A 14,584-nucleotide genomic window follows, 5' to 3' on the forward strand; every position below is an offset into this window, starting at 1 on the left:
TGTAAACCCATGCATCATCGTTGAGAACAATAAATAAATAACTTTGGCTAAAAGATCAAAACTTAATAACGTTTCTCAATGTTGTAAATTTTCTTCAAAGGAATTTATGCATTATTCCATACCATCTTCATGTATGACTAAACTTTCTATCAGGGCCTCACTACAACTTACAAAATAACTGTCAGTGTAAGTCATGAGAAAAGCGTGCATATTGTATATTGAAAACAAAGGGATTTAAACAAATGTAGGTCATATTTTGTATGCCTGATAAGTTGTTTGAAAAAGGACCTATCAATGTTTCATGTTGGCTTCAGTCTATTGGTCAATTCAGCGTTGTCCCCCTTTGATTTTCTTGGGTAGGTACCATCTCTACTGTATAGGTTGAGAGTCTATTTGTTTATTTATTAGCAAGTGATAAGAATTAGATTAACTGGTTATTAATCTGACATGGTTGTAAACCCATTGTAAAGGCATTCTCTCTGCAGTGTAGTGATAATGTTTACCTGTTTCAGATCACGTGATAGGGCTATTGATACGGAGTATAGGGATAAGTTCTTATTACATTTTCCTATTTTCCTAAAAAGCTATCTTTTGAAATAATAAAAATCTTACTCAATTTTCAGCTCTTAATTTCTTTAATGTAAGCCTTTCATTAACTGCATTATTTTTCTTTTATTTACAATATCATATTTTCATTGTCACATTTTAATAACTTCTCCTATCAGCTGCAGAATCCTAAAGCGTATCAAATATAGTCGCCGGTTTCTACCGGCGATTAATAATTGTTGCATCGATATGTAATGAAGAATTATCGGCTTGCGAAAATAACAAATTCCATACCGACCGCACTAAAATTAAATATTCGTACAGAATGGAACTTTACAGAAGAGTTAAACCATTCAATAATACATAATATCAAAATAAGAGTTATAATATAAAACATATAAAGGGTGGTGTTCTTTCATAATGTCTATGAATAAACTTTGTTTATTTTTAGGATTCCTAACGGAGAAATATTGAAGGACAGATTTCTGGGAAGGGCCATCATTAATACAATATACTTTTTACAAGAGGTTTTGGAACGTAAATATTTTAGGTATAGAAAAACCAGGTGAGAGCAAAGAAAATCATATCATTACAAACATACAATAAATCGTTTGTGTTTGAAGAACGTTAAATCAAACATGGAAGTATATTAAACTACAGTTCAAAATTTTGGAGGACAGATAACACGTGTACAGTATGCTGAATACAGCATAATTAATTAAACAAAGCATGACATTGGAAACTAATATGCCCGGGAACGACTCATATATAGAGCAAGATGTTTTTAAACAATCACTGTGTTTGACAGCAATTTTCATTATTTTATACGCGATTGTGTTTTTCACTGGAATCGGTGGAAACTCGTTAGTCATATATGTTGTCTTGCGAAATAAGGCAATGCAATCCATAATGAACATTTTTATTACTAATTTGGCTGTGTCAGATATTTTGATTTGCTTGTTGCCTGTTCCGGTAACTCCTTTGAAATATTTTATGGACTTGTGCCTATGACGTTGTGTGTACTGGTTTACGTATCAATACTTACATGTACATCACTAGCAGTCGGCAGATATTTTGCAATCGTCTATCCTCTCAAACCAAGCATGAAAAAAAGTGTGTCTGATGTTGATCGGTTCTATCTGGATGATATCCGTAGACTTGTCTCCTCTTGGAATTTTCCGTCAAATAGAAGAAACCTACAATACAACTATCTGTGTTGAAATATGGCCGAATGATGACACGCGTCAGTCTTTTGTGCTACAAGTCTTTTTTGCAATATATAGTGCCCTGCAGCATAATAACTTACTGCTATTTCAACATTTCATTAGCATTACAAAAAAGATCAAAGTCACCAATTGTAAACGAAAGTCTCATCTCTGAACATATTGAGATGGAAATAAGTAAAAGTCGTCGAATAAATAAATTGATGATATCAGTGGTCACTGTATTTGTATTATGCTGGTTACCTTTAAACCTGGTTTTCTTAGCTAACGAATATCACCCAAAATTTTCAAACCATCCATATTATCCGCTTATATTTTTAACAGCGCATGTGATTGCCATGAGTTCGGCAATTTACAATCCATTCTTGTATGCATGGAAATGCGAAAAATTCATAAAAGAATTTAAACATGTACTCCATTGTCTATGTCGTAGGTAACAAATGAATATAGTTATTCTTACCAATGTATCTTATTTCAAAAAGTTACCAAAATGGGATAAATAAAAATGCTTCAAATGATCCGCAATCATAGCAACATTTCATCCAATAACTATTTTGTAGAACAGACTATGTTATTGCTGTTTTGATGCAAAATGACGCGTTCTTTGTAAAACCAAAAGGAAAGGTTTAAGGATAAGCTATTTGTTCTTTTCGTATTGATCAAAATATGTTAAGGTGTGTTTGCATGTAAAATAATCCTTAAAAGGACTGAAAACTTGTAAATAGAAGAAATGGCATATTTGCTCCATCTCAGTGACGGATAAGCCATTTTTTGCACAAGTTGTTGATACTATTAATGATAAGAGGGATGAGAATCTAGGGTTGTATGTTTCTCAATGTATCATAAATTCTCCAGCGTGTAGAAAAAAATTTCAGTAAACGAAATAAAAAAAAACTACTTCTTCAACATGGCTGCCACTATTATTAACTGTGTAAATATTTTACTAAACATAACTGCCTGAATTCATATTTCATGGCAATTGTTAACAATGTACATGCTCCATTAAACTGGGTGTGCAAGATTTTCGTGATGGCCGACCAGTTGAGTTTCCAGATTTTCTTTTCATAAAAACCTGACATTTATGAGGATGTTTATACAAACTTCATAAAGTTCTGAATCACTTTCCGAAATATTAAAAAAAATCAAATGAGGTTATTACCAATGTTTTCGAACATACCGCATGTTGGTGTGCAACGATTTCCTCTTTAATTTCGTCTGATGGTATATTTGGAAGACTCCATGATAGGCAGTTCCTAAAGTTCACTGAGACCAAACTGTCTTCAGCTCTGTTTATAATGTTTTTCTTGTTGGTCTGCTTTCTGCAAATGCATTGAGTATATGGATATTTTACTTTCTTTATGCAGACACTTTTATGATTAGAATATTGTGACTTTAGTTACCAATACGTGCGCAAGGGATTCACCCGGAGAGGATATCATTTATTTAGACTGTCTTACGACTTTGGAACGTGGTGGAGTGAGGGTGTTCGCGGTGATGACTTTGTTACTAACCGCTCGAAAGCGGTACTATAGAATAAAATGCTTCAAACTTAAATATACGACAGTTTATATTTGTCTGTCAAACTGTAAAATGAAACCTTTTCTTTTGAAATTCAGTGTGTTACTTGTTATCATTTGTATTTTTTTTGCAATGTAAAAACTTCATAATGGTCATAATAACATGTTTTTTATTAACAGGATTTTCCAACGTGGGCCAAGTATTTCATCACATCTGCATCATTTGCTTTCTGACGACGAATATTTCATGTTATTAAAATGCGTTTAGTAACATTTCTGTTTTATTTCCCATCGACGTCTTTGTAAATGCAGAATACTTTATAATAAATTAGTAGGTTAGCACATTTTATTTGTGCATGCACTTGCCTAAAATGTTATACTGTATTTCTATTTACACATTAGTTCTACTTTCTGAATAGCAAATATTGTTTACTAGAATAATCATATGATTATCTCCTTTCATAGTGACATACGTAGAACAACTTGAGACGAAAGTTTGCTAATATTCCTGAAATGATGCAAAAACCCGATGTTGCAATAATGCCGGCTAGGCCTCTTCAAAAAGTATTGCTATTAATAAAAAGAATTCATATACAAGACTGAAAAGGATGAAAAATTCTAATCGTTTTCGACACGTTTTACTTCAGCTCGAATGCAAATGCTGAAGTTACAATAATTGGCAGATTCGATTTTTTCACTTTGTTACTGTTCACTCTTGGTTAATTTTTTTTTGATAGCATAAGCGCCTCATCCGTTTATCATATAATATCAAAATTTCTTTACTGTAGAAGTGGTTTCATTTTCTAGATCCATTCATTCCTGAATAAGAAAAGAATCCATCTACCTTTTACAGACTCAGATAATTATTACAGAGAATCAACTTATGGTATGGCCGGACCGAATGGCATTCCTATCAAACACACTATTTCTCTTCATTTTGTATTGCAACAACATCTAAACCTGAAAAGTCACCAGAAAGATGGTGTTATACCCAAGTATATTTGAAAGAACGATTTGTCTGTTTTCAACATTATTTGCTTTAGATTTTATTCCTACGTGTTATCAGAATAATGAAAGTATCTAGACATTATTAAACATTTTGCAGTGTGACGTATATTCACCTTAAAAATAAATAAATAAAAAAAAAACAATACAAGACAAAAGTGAAACAGGAAAAATAACATTTAACAACGCAGCCATATTGAATATACGTTTTTTCTATGTTGTTTTTGTTAAGTGAGGGAGTTAGAGTTTATGGCAAATCGACACAAAAAAGGGCATATATCGCCGAGAAAAAGCTATATTGAAAACGTAATTTGTAAAGCATATCCCAAATAATTTAAGTAAAAACGTATATACATATAAAGTGTTGAAAATATCAGTTGCAAACATAACAACATTGCAAAAGATGTGAATAAAAATATATAATGTTCAGACTTTGTAATAATTGCCTATCTGCTTTAAAAAAGATAAAATATTGCCGATCGAAGCCTTTTCAAACAACTCTTTCAAAGACTGAACTTCAAAGTATGCACTGCGCGGTGGAGCAAAGTCTACACAGTCGATTAAAATATGTTTAATAGCGGTGTCTGACATAGTATACATTCAGGTTGATCTTGTTATCCAGAAGATAAGAGTGAGTCAAACGGGCATGACCTATTCGACAACAAGAAAGAACAACTTCCTCCCGTGAACAGATCTGTTCCCTTGGTGCCATTCACCTAAATTAGGTTTAATATCATGTTCAAAGTTTATTGAACAAAGTATTGTTCCATGGCGATTGCCATTTAGTTAAAATGTATTTGTTTTATATTTGACATAAAATCAGTATATGGTAATTTCAAATTAGATTGTGGTGATTAAAGGGATCTGTATCAGCATTCTCATCACCATAAATAACAACCCGACTAGGAATCCAACAGGGGCCTCCGTGGTCGAGTGGTTAAGGTCGCTGACTTCAAATCACTTGCCCCTCATCGATGTGGGTTCGAGCCTCACTCGGGGCGTTGAATTCTTCATGTGAGGAAGCCATCCAGCTGGCTTACGGAAGGTCGGTGGTTCTACCCAGGTGCCCGCTCGTGATAAAATAATGCACGGAGGGGCACCTGGGGTCTTCCTCCACCATTAAAGCTGAAAAGTCGCCATATGACCTATCATGTGTCGGTGCGACGTTAAATCCAACAAAAAAAAAGGAATCCAACAAAATATGATAGACATTTTAAAAGATAGTGCATGGACACTGAGAAGAATATTTTGAATGAAAGGTTTTTCTATATTTCGGCTGTGAGTAGAAGGTAATACAGAAAGTGAGTTGGAAAAGATAATAAACCTTTCTTCACTATATTTTGACAAAAAGATTAGGGCTAGATCAATAACTTTTGCCTCGGCTGAAAACATTGTTGTGTTATTTGGCAAACGTAATTTTGATTGATAAAGGTGGCTGACGGCAGCACAGCCAACCTTTAAATCATCTTCCAAACCGTCTGTGTAAATTGGGAAATAAACCTTGTAGGCTCACTTGGTTATATTTAGACTTGAATATTTCAGGATGTGTTTAATACATGTACCTTTTAAAGGCAGTTGTCATATCAAAACGAACTGTAGGGGAAGTAATAGTCCATGGTGGTGTATCCAGAATTGAATTTTCATTTATTTCATCGATTTCAGTCAGTATTAAGAGATATTAATATGCAAAATCGAAACGGTTTGATTTGTTTTCTCATATGAATCGAAGTTCTTTGGTTTAAAAATAATTTTATGAGCAAGATTTTGTTTGTTTGCAGTCACCTTCAAAGTATATTGCAATGAGAGTTTTTCTCGGCATGTGTAAAGAGAGGGTGTGTTTGCTTCAACATAAAAGCTTTCAACAGGCGATGTTCTAAATGCACCGAGAGCAACAGGAAGACCTTGATTATCTAACATTTGTAAACAAGATTTTCTTGCTGAATCATAAACAACACAACCGTAATCTAGCTTGGATCTTATCAAAGCCTAAAAGGTCTTAACAAAACCTTGCGATCGGCTCTCAAATCAGTATTTGAAATTACCTAACAGACTCATTGATTTCAAACATTTGGCTTTCAGGTATTTGATAGGTTGTATAAAAGAAAGTTTTCTTTTATCAAAGATAACACGAAGAATTTTGCTTCGTCAACAACGGGTATTTTTGTACCATTTAGGAAAAGCTCAAGGTCGAAGTATTGTTTTCGTATTTGACAAAAGTGGACACACTGAGTTTTCGATTTTGGAAAATTTGAAACCATTTTTCATGGCCCAAGTTTGAACACTGCTGTAATTGGCGTTCAATTGCACGCATACTTTTCGAATGGTATCATAATAAAAAATCATCAACATATAATGAACAGTCTGTCCCAGGTAACATTCATTTCACAATATTATTAATGTTGATGCTTAAAGTATAACAGATCAAACAGAACCATGCGAAACGCCCTGTTTTTGCTCAAAAGAACCAGAAAGGATAGAACCAACACGTACTATAAACCTGCGGTCAGATAAAAATTGTGATATAAATGTTGAAAGACGACCTTTTAAACCTAAGTCGTCATTCATAATACCATATTTTCATGTCGTATCATAAGCATTTCCTAAATCGAAAAAGACAGACACAAAATGCTCTTTTTTGACAAATGCATCACGAATAAAATTTTCCAGTCGAACAAGATGATCAGTTGTGCTACGTTGCTTGCGAAAACCGCTTTGAAAGTTCGTAATTAGGCGTTGCGATACAAGATACCAAACTAGTCTAGAATTAATCATACGTTCAAGAGTTTTACATAAACAATTAGTAAAGGGAATCGGTCTAGAAGTACTGGGGTTGGTGTTATCGGTATGTGAATAATTATAGCTTTTCTCCAGGAATCTGGAAAAATACCAGTTTTCCATGTAATATTGTAAATTTCAAGGAGAAACTCTAATGATTCTTGTGGTAGGTGTTTGAAAAGTTGATAATGGATTTGATCTGGACCAGCTTCAGTATCATGACATTGGTCAAGATAGTCAAGTAATTCTGTGAGCGAAAAAGCTTTATTATAATGTTCATCACTATTTGAATCAAAATTTAAAGGTTTGCTTTCTTTAGTTGATTTATTGTTTTTAAAAACGTTTATCATAATAGGTTGATGAAGATTTTTTTTGAAAAATTTACACCAAGATTATTGGGAATGTCCTCTTTGGAAGATGCAATAGACTGATCTGATTTTGTAAGATGAGAAACGTTGGAAGATTTTGCTTTTCCATTTATTTTACGAATCATATCCCAGACGTTTTTAACCGAAGACCTAAAATTTAGTTTAGAAACGTATGAATGCCAGGACTCTTTCTTTGCCTGTTTTATGGCTCTCCGAGCTTTCGCTCTTCGAAACTTAACTGATTATAGATTGATTTTTGTAGGCCGTATAATTAATTTTTAATGGCCACTTTACGTTTCGAACAGCGGTTTTACAATTATCATTATACCATGGTTCGCTTCTAAGTTTACCACTTCCTGAAGATTTTGGAATGGACTTGTCGGCAATATCAGAGATAATAACTGAAAATCGATCAACTGGATCATACAAAATTGTGAAACTCTCCAAATTCTAATCATTTTTACATAAAGACTGATATTTTTTGCCAAGAAGCTTCATTATTTTCAAAATAGGAGGGATGATCTGATATTTGCTGAAAGATACTTGATAAGATAATCGGAAAATGGTCATTTTCATGTAAGTCATCAAGCACCCTCCATTTAATTTCAAGAAAAAGGCTTGGTTGGTAAATTGATAAATCGAGAGAAGAGTAGTGTCCTGTTGCAGAATAAAGGAATGTTTTGGATTTAAAATTTAATAAGCAGAGAGAATTTCTCTAAATAAAGGTGTCAATAATTTGACCTGTAGTATTGCTGTCAGAACAGCCTCAAAATTCACGATGACCATTGAAATCTACCAACACAATATAAGGCTGCGGTAGTTGGTCAAGGTCTTCAAGATTAAGTTTATAGTTTGGAGGTATATAAAACATGTAATGCAACTGACTGAGTAATAGTATCCAAAACATTTTCTCTATGCAGACATTCATTATTTATTAAAATTGATGATCCACCAGAAGTCAGTTCTGAACTTTTATTTATAAAGTTATACATTGAATAATTTTAAAAAGATGTGTTGTCACTTTCTTTCAAAAAGTTTTCACATATCAAAGACGGATTATATTTTGACAGAAGAAGGAGAATTTTATTATAATTAGATTCAAGTCCACGACAGTTCCAATGGAATATTTTACTCGACATAAAAATGTTTATCTGGAAATATGGTAGTCACCACATTAATCAGTCTTCTCAGGAGAAGGGATCTTAATAATCATTTTCTCCGTCGAAGGTTTAGTGGGTATTGTTGGAGGTTTAGATGAACGTCCATCCTCCTCCTCCTCCATATCTACATCTATTGCGAGATGTTCCAACCGGTTGTAGCGGTTAATAGAATCATTAGATCCCTTCCCCAGACTACCGGTGTTAAGTTCCTTTTTTGTCTACTGTAGTAGGCGTTTTTTTTCACTTTGGTGCTGATGTGTCATCATTTGAACTGCCAGTTGAATTGCTAGCTGAACTGCTAGCTGAATTGCATAAACGTTGTGACTGAGACTTGTAATTTGGTATGTTTTGCACATCGGGTGGAGATTCGATTGGAATGTATTTTGGAACATTTGTTGGTTGTTTATTGGCTGCCAAAGTTGGAGTTTACATTTGTTTTAATAATCACTGTATCAGTTTGAGTGTTATTGATGAGTAAGTGATGTGAGTGTTGGTAGTGTAATCTTGCCTTGGCAATTCGTCTGGCTTCTGGGAAACAAATGGCCTGTGTGAACTTGACATGAAGGACCTCCTTTTCGATCTTCCATGTCTTGCAATCTCGAGACCTGGCCGAATGTTCCTCGCCGCAAATCACACAGCACATTGGACGATTGCACCTGTTGGGTTCATGCGAGTGACCATTTTGTTTGCATTACTGACAAGTGTACTCTCCTTTGCAGTTCGATTCGTTGTGTCCAAATTTGAAACAATTGTAACATTGAAGAGGATTTGGTATATATTGGGTGACCTTTGTCTGGAGATACCATAGTCTTACAAAACAAGAAAGAAATTGAATGTCAAAAGTAAGTATGATAGTATTTTTAATATTTTCTTTACCATATCGTTTTATTTTAACACGTCTAGCAGCAGTAACATGTTGTTCAGCAAAGCCTTGCACAATTTCCGTCCCTGATACCCTAGCAAGATCAGGACAACGAATGACCCCTCTTGAGGAATTCATAATAGGGTGTGTAATGCGCTTACATGGATGACCGAAAAAGGCTGTTATTGGCAGTAAATTCTGTGCATATGCTGCCTTTTCAACTTCAACGAATAGATCCCTGTCCTTAATTTCTTCACAGATTTAGGTGTTCCAGCTATACTCTCGAGTTTTTTTTATTCAATCACAAAAGGAGAGATACTTGTCATTTTAAAATGATCTTAGATAATAGACTGAATCAGCAGGAATCGCGGATATGCCATATTAATTGTGAAAGGTCGGTGAAAAGTGTTCTCACCTTCGTGTCGTCAGAGTCTGTTTCCGTATGTAATGCAGTCGTTTTTTATTTTGGTTTGTCATAGTTAGATAATTACAATTCATCACTCGCAGCCCCCATCCGTCACGGAGTCCAACAAGGGATCATATGAACAGATCGGCTATCCAGCTCATACATGTTAGGGATACTGTAGTGATATACTAGGACAAGTATTTTACAATCTTGTTTATTGCCAAAATGCAATCAGGGGATTCAAGGGATTTTGTTACTCTACCCATCCAATTGGCCCTAAGCCTCCGCCAGGAAACAGATTGAAGTACATATTACAACAGATTGTAAAATGAATTTGTGTAAACTAAATGTAAGTTTGCTGAACGCTGTAAAATGTGGCAGTAGAATAGAGTACATTTTGTGTAACGTATTTTGCTTCAAAATTATGATTGTGCAAATATACAAATGGAAACATTTAGATGCAGTTTGATATGAAACAAAAGAAAATGTAAACGTAAAAGTGAGATTTCCTAGGGCTTGTCATGACTAGCTAAACGATCGTTTCGTATAAGGATAGATTGTAATTTGCAAAACTCTTAAGATAATGAATGAAAAATTTAAGCGAATAATGTTGAGAGTCTAACTTCGCAAGACCACATATATAACTAACGAGTTTCCACCGATACTAGTAAAAACACAATGACGTATAAAATATTGAAAGTTGCTGTCAAAGGCTGAAATGGTTTAATTTTATTTTGCTTGATATATGGGTCGTTAGCAGGCATATTCATGTTTTGATTATATTACTTTGCTGTCTCTGGTATATTACAAATGTGTTGTATATCTCCAAATGTCTGAACTGCAATTTGATATATATCCATGTATTGTTTAACTCATCAAACCATCTTTAACATGTTATGAAATATAACTTTGTAATAAAGTTTGATCAATACAATGTACATGTATATGTGTAATGATATGAAATTTCTACCATGACATCACTTTGCTCTTAAAAATGTTTACGTTTCAAAGCTTAATTTTAAGGCTAACATTCTGGCAGTTGTGGCTATTTCTGGAAGTATATCCTTCTTAGTGTCTTCTGTAGGAATTCTGAAATTAAGCAATAAAATGCTATTTTCATAGCGTGCGAAACGTTTTAATTAAGTGTTTCATTTTAACCTCAATTGTACGAAATATTTTGACAAATGTACTGGAGTTTGTCGTAATCAACAAATAATATATTTAATGTCGAACGACTGAGTATTCGACATTTGACCAAGCAGTGGTAATTTCCTTGTAGAAAATAGAAGGAAAACTGCAAGCATCACATAACGTACGTTCAAAATGCAAAAAACAACAACAAAAAACAAAACAAAGTCAATGTTATAACCTCCAAGAAACTGAATCTTCAAATCCGCATGTACATGGCTCGTTCTCTTATCTGACCTGTTCTTGTCTCGCTCTATGAGCCCGCCTATGTATCATGACTCTTTCTTTTATATCATATTTAATTATATTGATTTTTTTTATAAATATATACATACAAAAGTTCTGTTCCTGACACGGCCATAGCATGTTCAGTATACAAATCTAGTGTATCGAATTGCATGTTTTAATTGTGTAAATGTTTACGTAACGATTAAGGTAAGGAAATGAATACATTACCTTAAGATGTCTTGAGCATTTCACAGATATTCCGATTGTCATGACACACAGCTCAGAATGAAATTATATAATACAATATCTCTTGAATATTTCAGAATGAAATATAGTATCAAAGTGTGAGATTTATATGTCCGTGTTTCCAACGGCAAATTGAAATGTTGATAAGCAATTCATGTTACAAAGCAATTGCTGTTATGAAATGAATGAATTAAGTTGAAATGTTTGATCTAGTGTGTGGAGAATGCTTGGCAATGGAACAATCCACTGTTATACTAATTGCATGCTGAATGACTTTATGTCCGTTCTAAACAACAACTCCTGTCAATTGAAAAGTAACAAAATGTATATTTCAAACGGGCAATAATCCAGGAGGATTTGATTTAACAGTTTAGTCAAAAGCTTTCACTTCACATAAAACAACTAAATTATATTAACAGACAAAAGGACTGGTTGCCAGAAGAAAGGAATGGCGCTTACCAATATTTTCATTCATAACAACTAACACAGTCGACATTTTTTTTGCAGGCTAGATTTAATAGCATGCCTATGCTCGTAACCTAGATTCCGATGACCTTTGAATGATTATTACACATTAACTAATGTTCACTTTCCTATTAACTTATTTTGATTAAGGTTAGTCATAGTTCTTTGTTTTGCGCAACGAATGCATGATTGTATCAAAAAAGCCTATCCAGTAGTAGACACTGGGTTAAAGTCTTAAAAGATATCTTTGTCGTCTGTTTTCCTTGACAGTACTATTCCCGTGTACGGAATACTTTAAAACAATTATATGTCTGTGTAGCTAGCGGTAAGTATTACAATTGTCACTATGCTTCCAATGCAACCTCAGAAACAAAAAGATCACATTATAAGTTTGAATAATACAGAAAAAGACTTTCTGTCTAGAGATAATCTTAATCTACAATTCACAATCCAATGGTATGAAATAATCGCTATCTATCCAGAATAAGGCGCATGCTTCTTTTTGTTTTCATGTTTACACAATAGTCATATGCAAACATAAATATATCCAACCCTAATCTTGTTTTTCATTGTATTATAATAAGTATTGTGACAGTATGTAGATAACTGTGTACGTTCATGTTAAATGAGTTCTAAGTAAATATTGCCTACATAGTTCACTGTCAATACCTTCTTGAGTTTATCTAACAAGGTACAGTTTCTTTGATGTTCTACGTGAACAGGGCCCGTAGTCATAAAGCTCCTAAGGAGAAAACCTAGGAAAATGTAAAATTTCCTAAGCATCATAGTACAGAAGGAAAGTGTAGACTTTGTAAGATTTATTGATAATCTTCATTACTATGCAAGACTTAATGTGACAATATTGTTATAATACATTCCAACTATCTCGATGATTGTCCACAAAATACTTTGGAACTTTTCCCTTAGTTTGTCCCTTAGGGAAATTTTTCCCTTAGGAGCTTTATGAATACCAGCGCAGGTATTTAACGCAATTTCAAAGATTACATATTTCCTTTGTTCAGCTAGAAATATTATTGCAAATATGTGATTGGTATACCATGGGTTATTTCTATTTCCAACTATACTGAATTTTTACTGAGTTTACAGTTTCAATACACGTAATATGAAACATATGAACGCAGTTTGTCAAGGAAATGGAATATCACCTAGCTTTATCTATTCTCTTCAGTTTACATTAATATGTCTGGCGTATTCGTAGAGTATTACAATTTGTTTTACAATTTTACAGAAAACGAAAACTCAGTGACAATATGATTAGTCAACTCCCTTCCTTTGTGTACATGTACATGATGTACATATCATTTAAGGTTTAAAATTGTTTCATCAGATGCTACTAATAAAAAGGCAAGACGTATCTTAAAATGATTTATTGGTAGGGCCGGAAAATCAAGGGAAATATAGCTGTCTTAGCATTTGGTACAACTTCCTAATTCTTTGATATTGTGAGCTTTGCACTTAAAAAAACTCGTTATCAGCAAGATAATAATTATACCGAAGTAATGTTTAATTCCCGTTGAATTTATGAGACGGTAATTATTAACATCTTGGAAAAATTATAAGGAAAAAGTATCATTTCAAAGGTCTCAACTAGGACACAATTAGTCATAATCATCTTACGGACCGCCCACACAGGTTTCACTTAGGGTCATAATGTCGTTGAACAGCATTTTTGTCTATCGACTGTGTTAATTGTAATTGGTATTGACGGCGTATTAAATAATATAAACCAAGATCACACTGCCTAAACGGGCATTTGGTAAGGAGTGGCACCATTTATAGAAGAGCTGGCTATATAACAACATGGTTTTCTCCCTTTTACTTTGAAGCTGATTACACGCAGTAGTACAAATGAAGAAAATGGTAGCACATACCAAAATGTAGTTCGCACAGTCCATAATACAAAACCATTTGGAAAGGAAAATGGAATAGACATAAATGGAATGAAAAATGAATTTAACAAAACTGAAGCATGTCAATTTGAGATATAGTGAATATAAAAGTATAGTGTATCTTTAATTTGACAGTTTAAATAATAAATCTGCTTAAAAGTTATCGCAACTCTGTTATTGCGACAAAGTCTGTGGTCTGACATGTTATGCCATGCGAAACAATAGTTGAAATCTTCTAGTTGAATCTAAATTATGGTAGTACTTTGATGAAATTTTACACTTATTTGAATGTTATACGTGTATTGAGAAAGCAAACAAACAGAAGTATACATTAGAAAGTATATGAATATGACAATTGAACTACATGAGAGGTAAAGGAATTTATTTGCTGTTTAAGTTTATAAATACAGAAAAAAACTACACACACTTAAAGAATGCAGCAACTGATATAAAAAGGTGTAAGTGTTGATTATTTTTGTTGGGTTTAACGTCGCGCCGACACAATTATATGTCAATTGGCGAATTTCCAGCTCTGATGGTGGAGGAAGACCCCAGGTGCCACTCCGTGCATTATTTTATCACGAGCGGGCACCCGGATAGAACCACCGACCTTCCGTTAACCAGCTGGATGGGTTCCTCACGTGAAGAATTCAACGCCCCAACCGAGACTCGAACCCACAGCAGT

General features: G+C 33.8%; 1 protein-coding gene across 1 annotated transcript in view; it reads left to right on the top strand.

Moving 5' to 3' along the window:
- The first annotated feature begins 1,293 nt into the window (after positions 1–1,293).
- LOC128559285 (neuropeptide receptor npr-1-like) overlaps positions 1,294–14,584 on the top strand; it is a 148,828-nt gene continuing 135,537 nt past the window's right edge. Inside the window, 4 exon segments of the mRNA XM_053550567.1 lie at positions 1,294–1,540; positions 1,543–1,654; positions 1,656–1,805; positions 1,807–1,946. Of these exon segments, the coding sequence (XP_053406542.1) occupies positions 1,294–1,540; positions 1,543–1,654; positions 1,656–1,805; positions 1,807–1,946 (649 nt within the window).

The sequence above is a fragment of the Mercenaria mercenaria genome, chromosome 9 (genome assembly GCF_021730395.1).
Source record: "Mercenaria mercenaria strain notata chromosome 9, MADL_Memer_1, whole genome shotgun sequence".
NCBI lineage: Eukaryota > Metazoa > Mollusca > Bivalvia > Venerida > Veneridae > Mercenaria > Mercenaria mercenaria.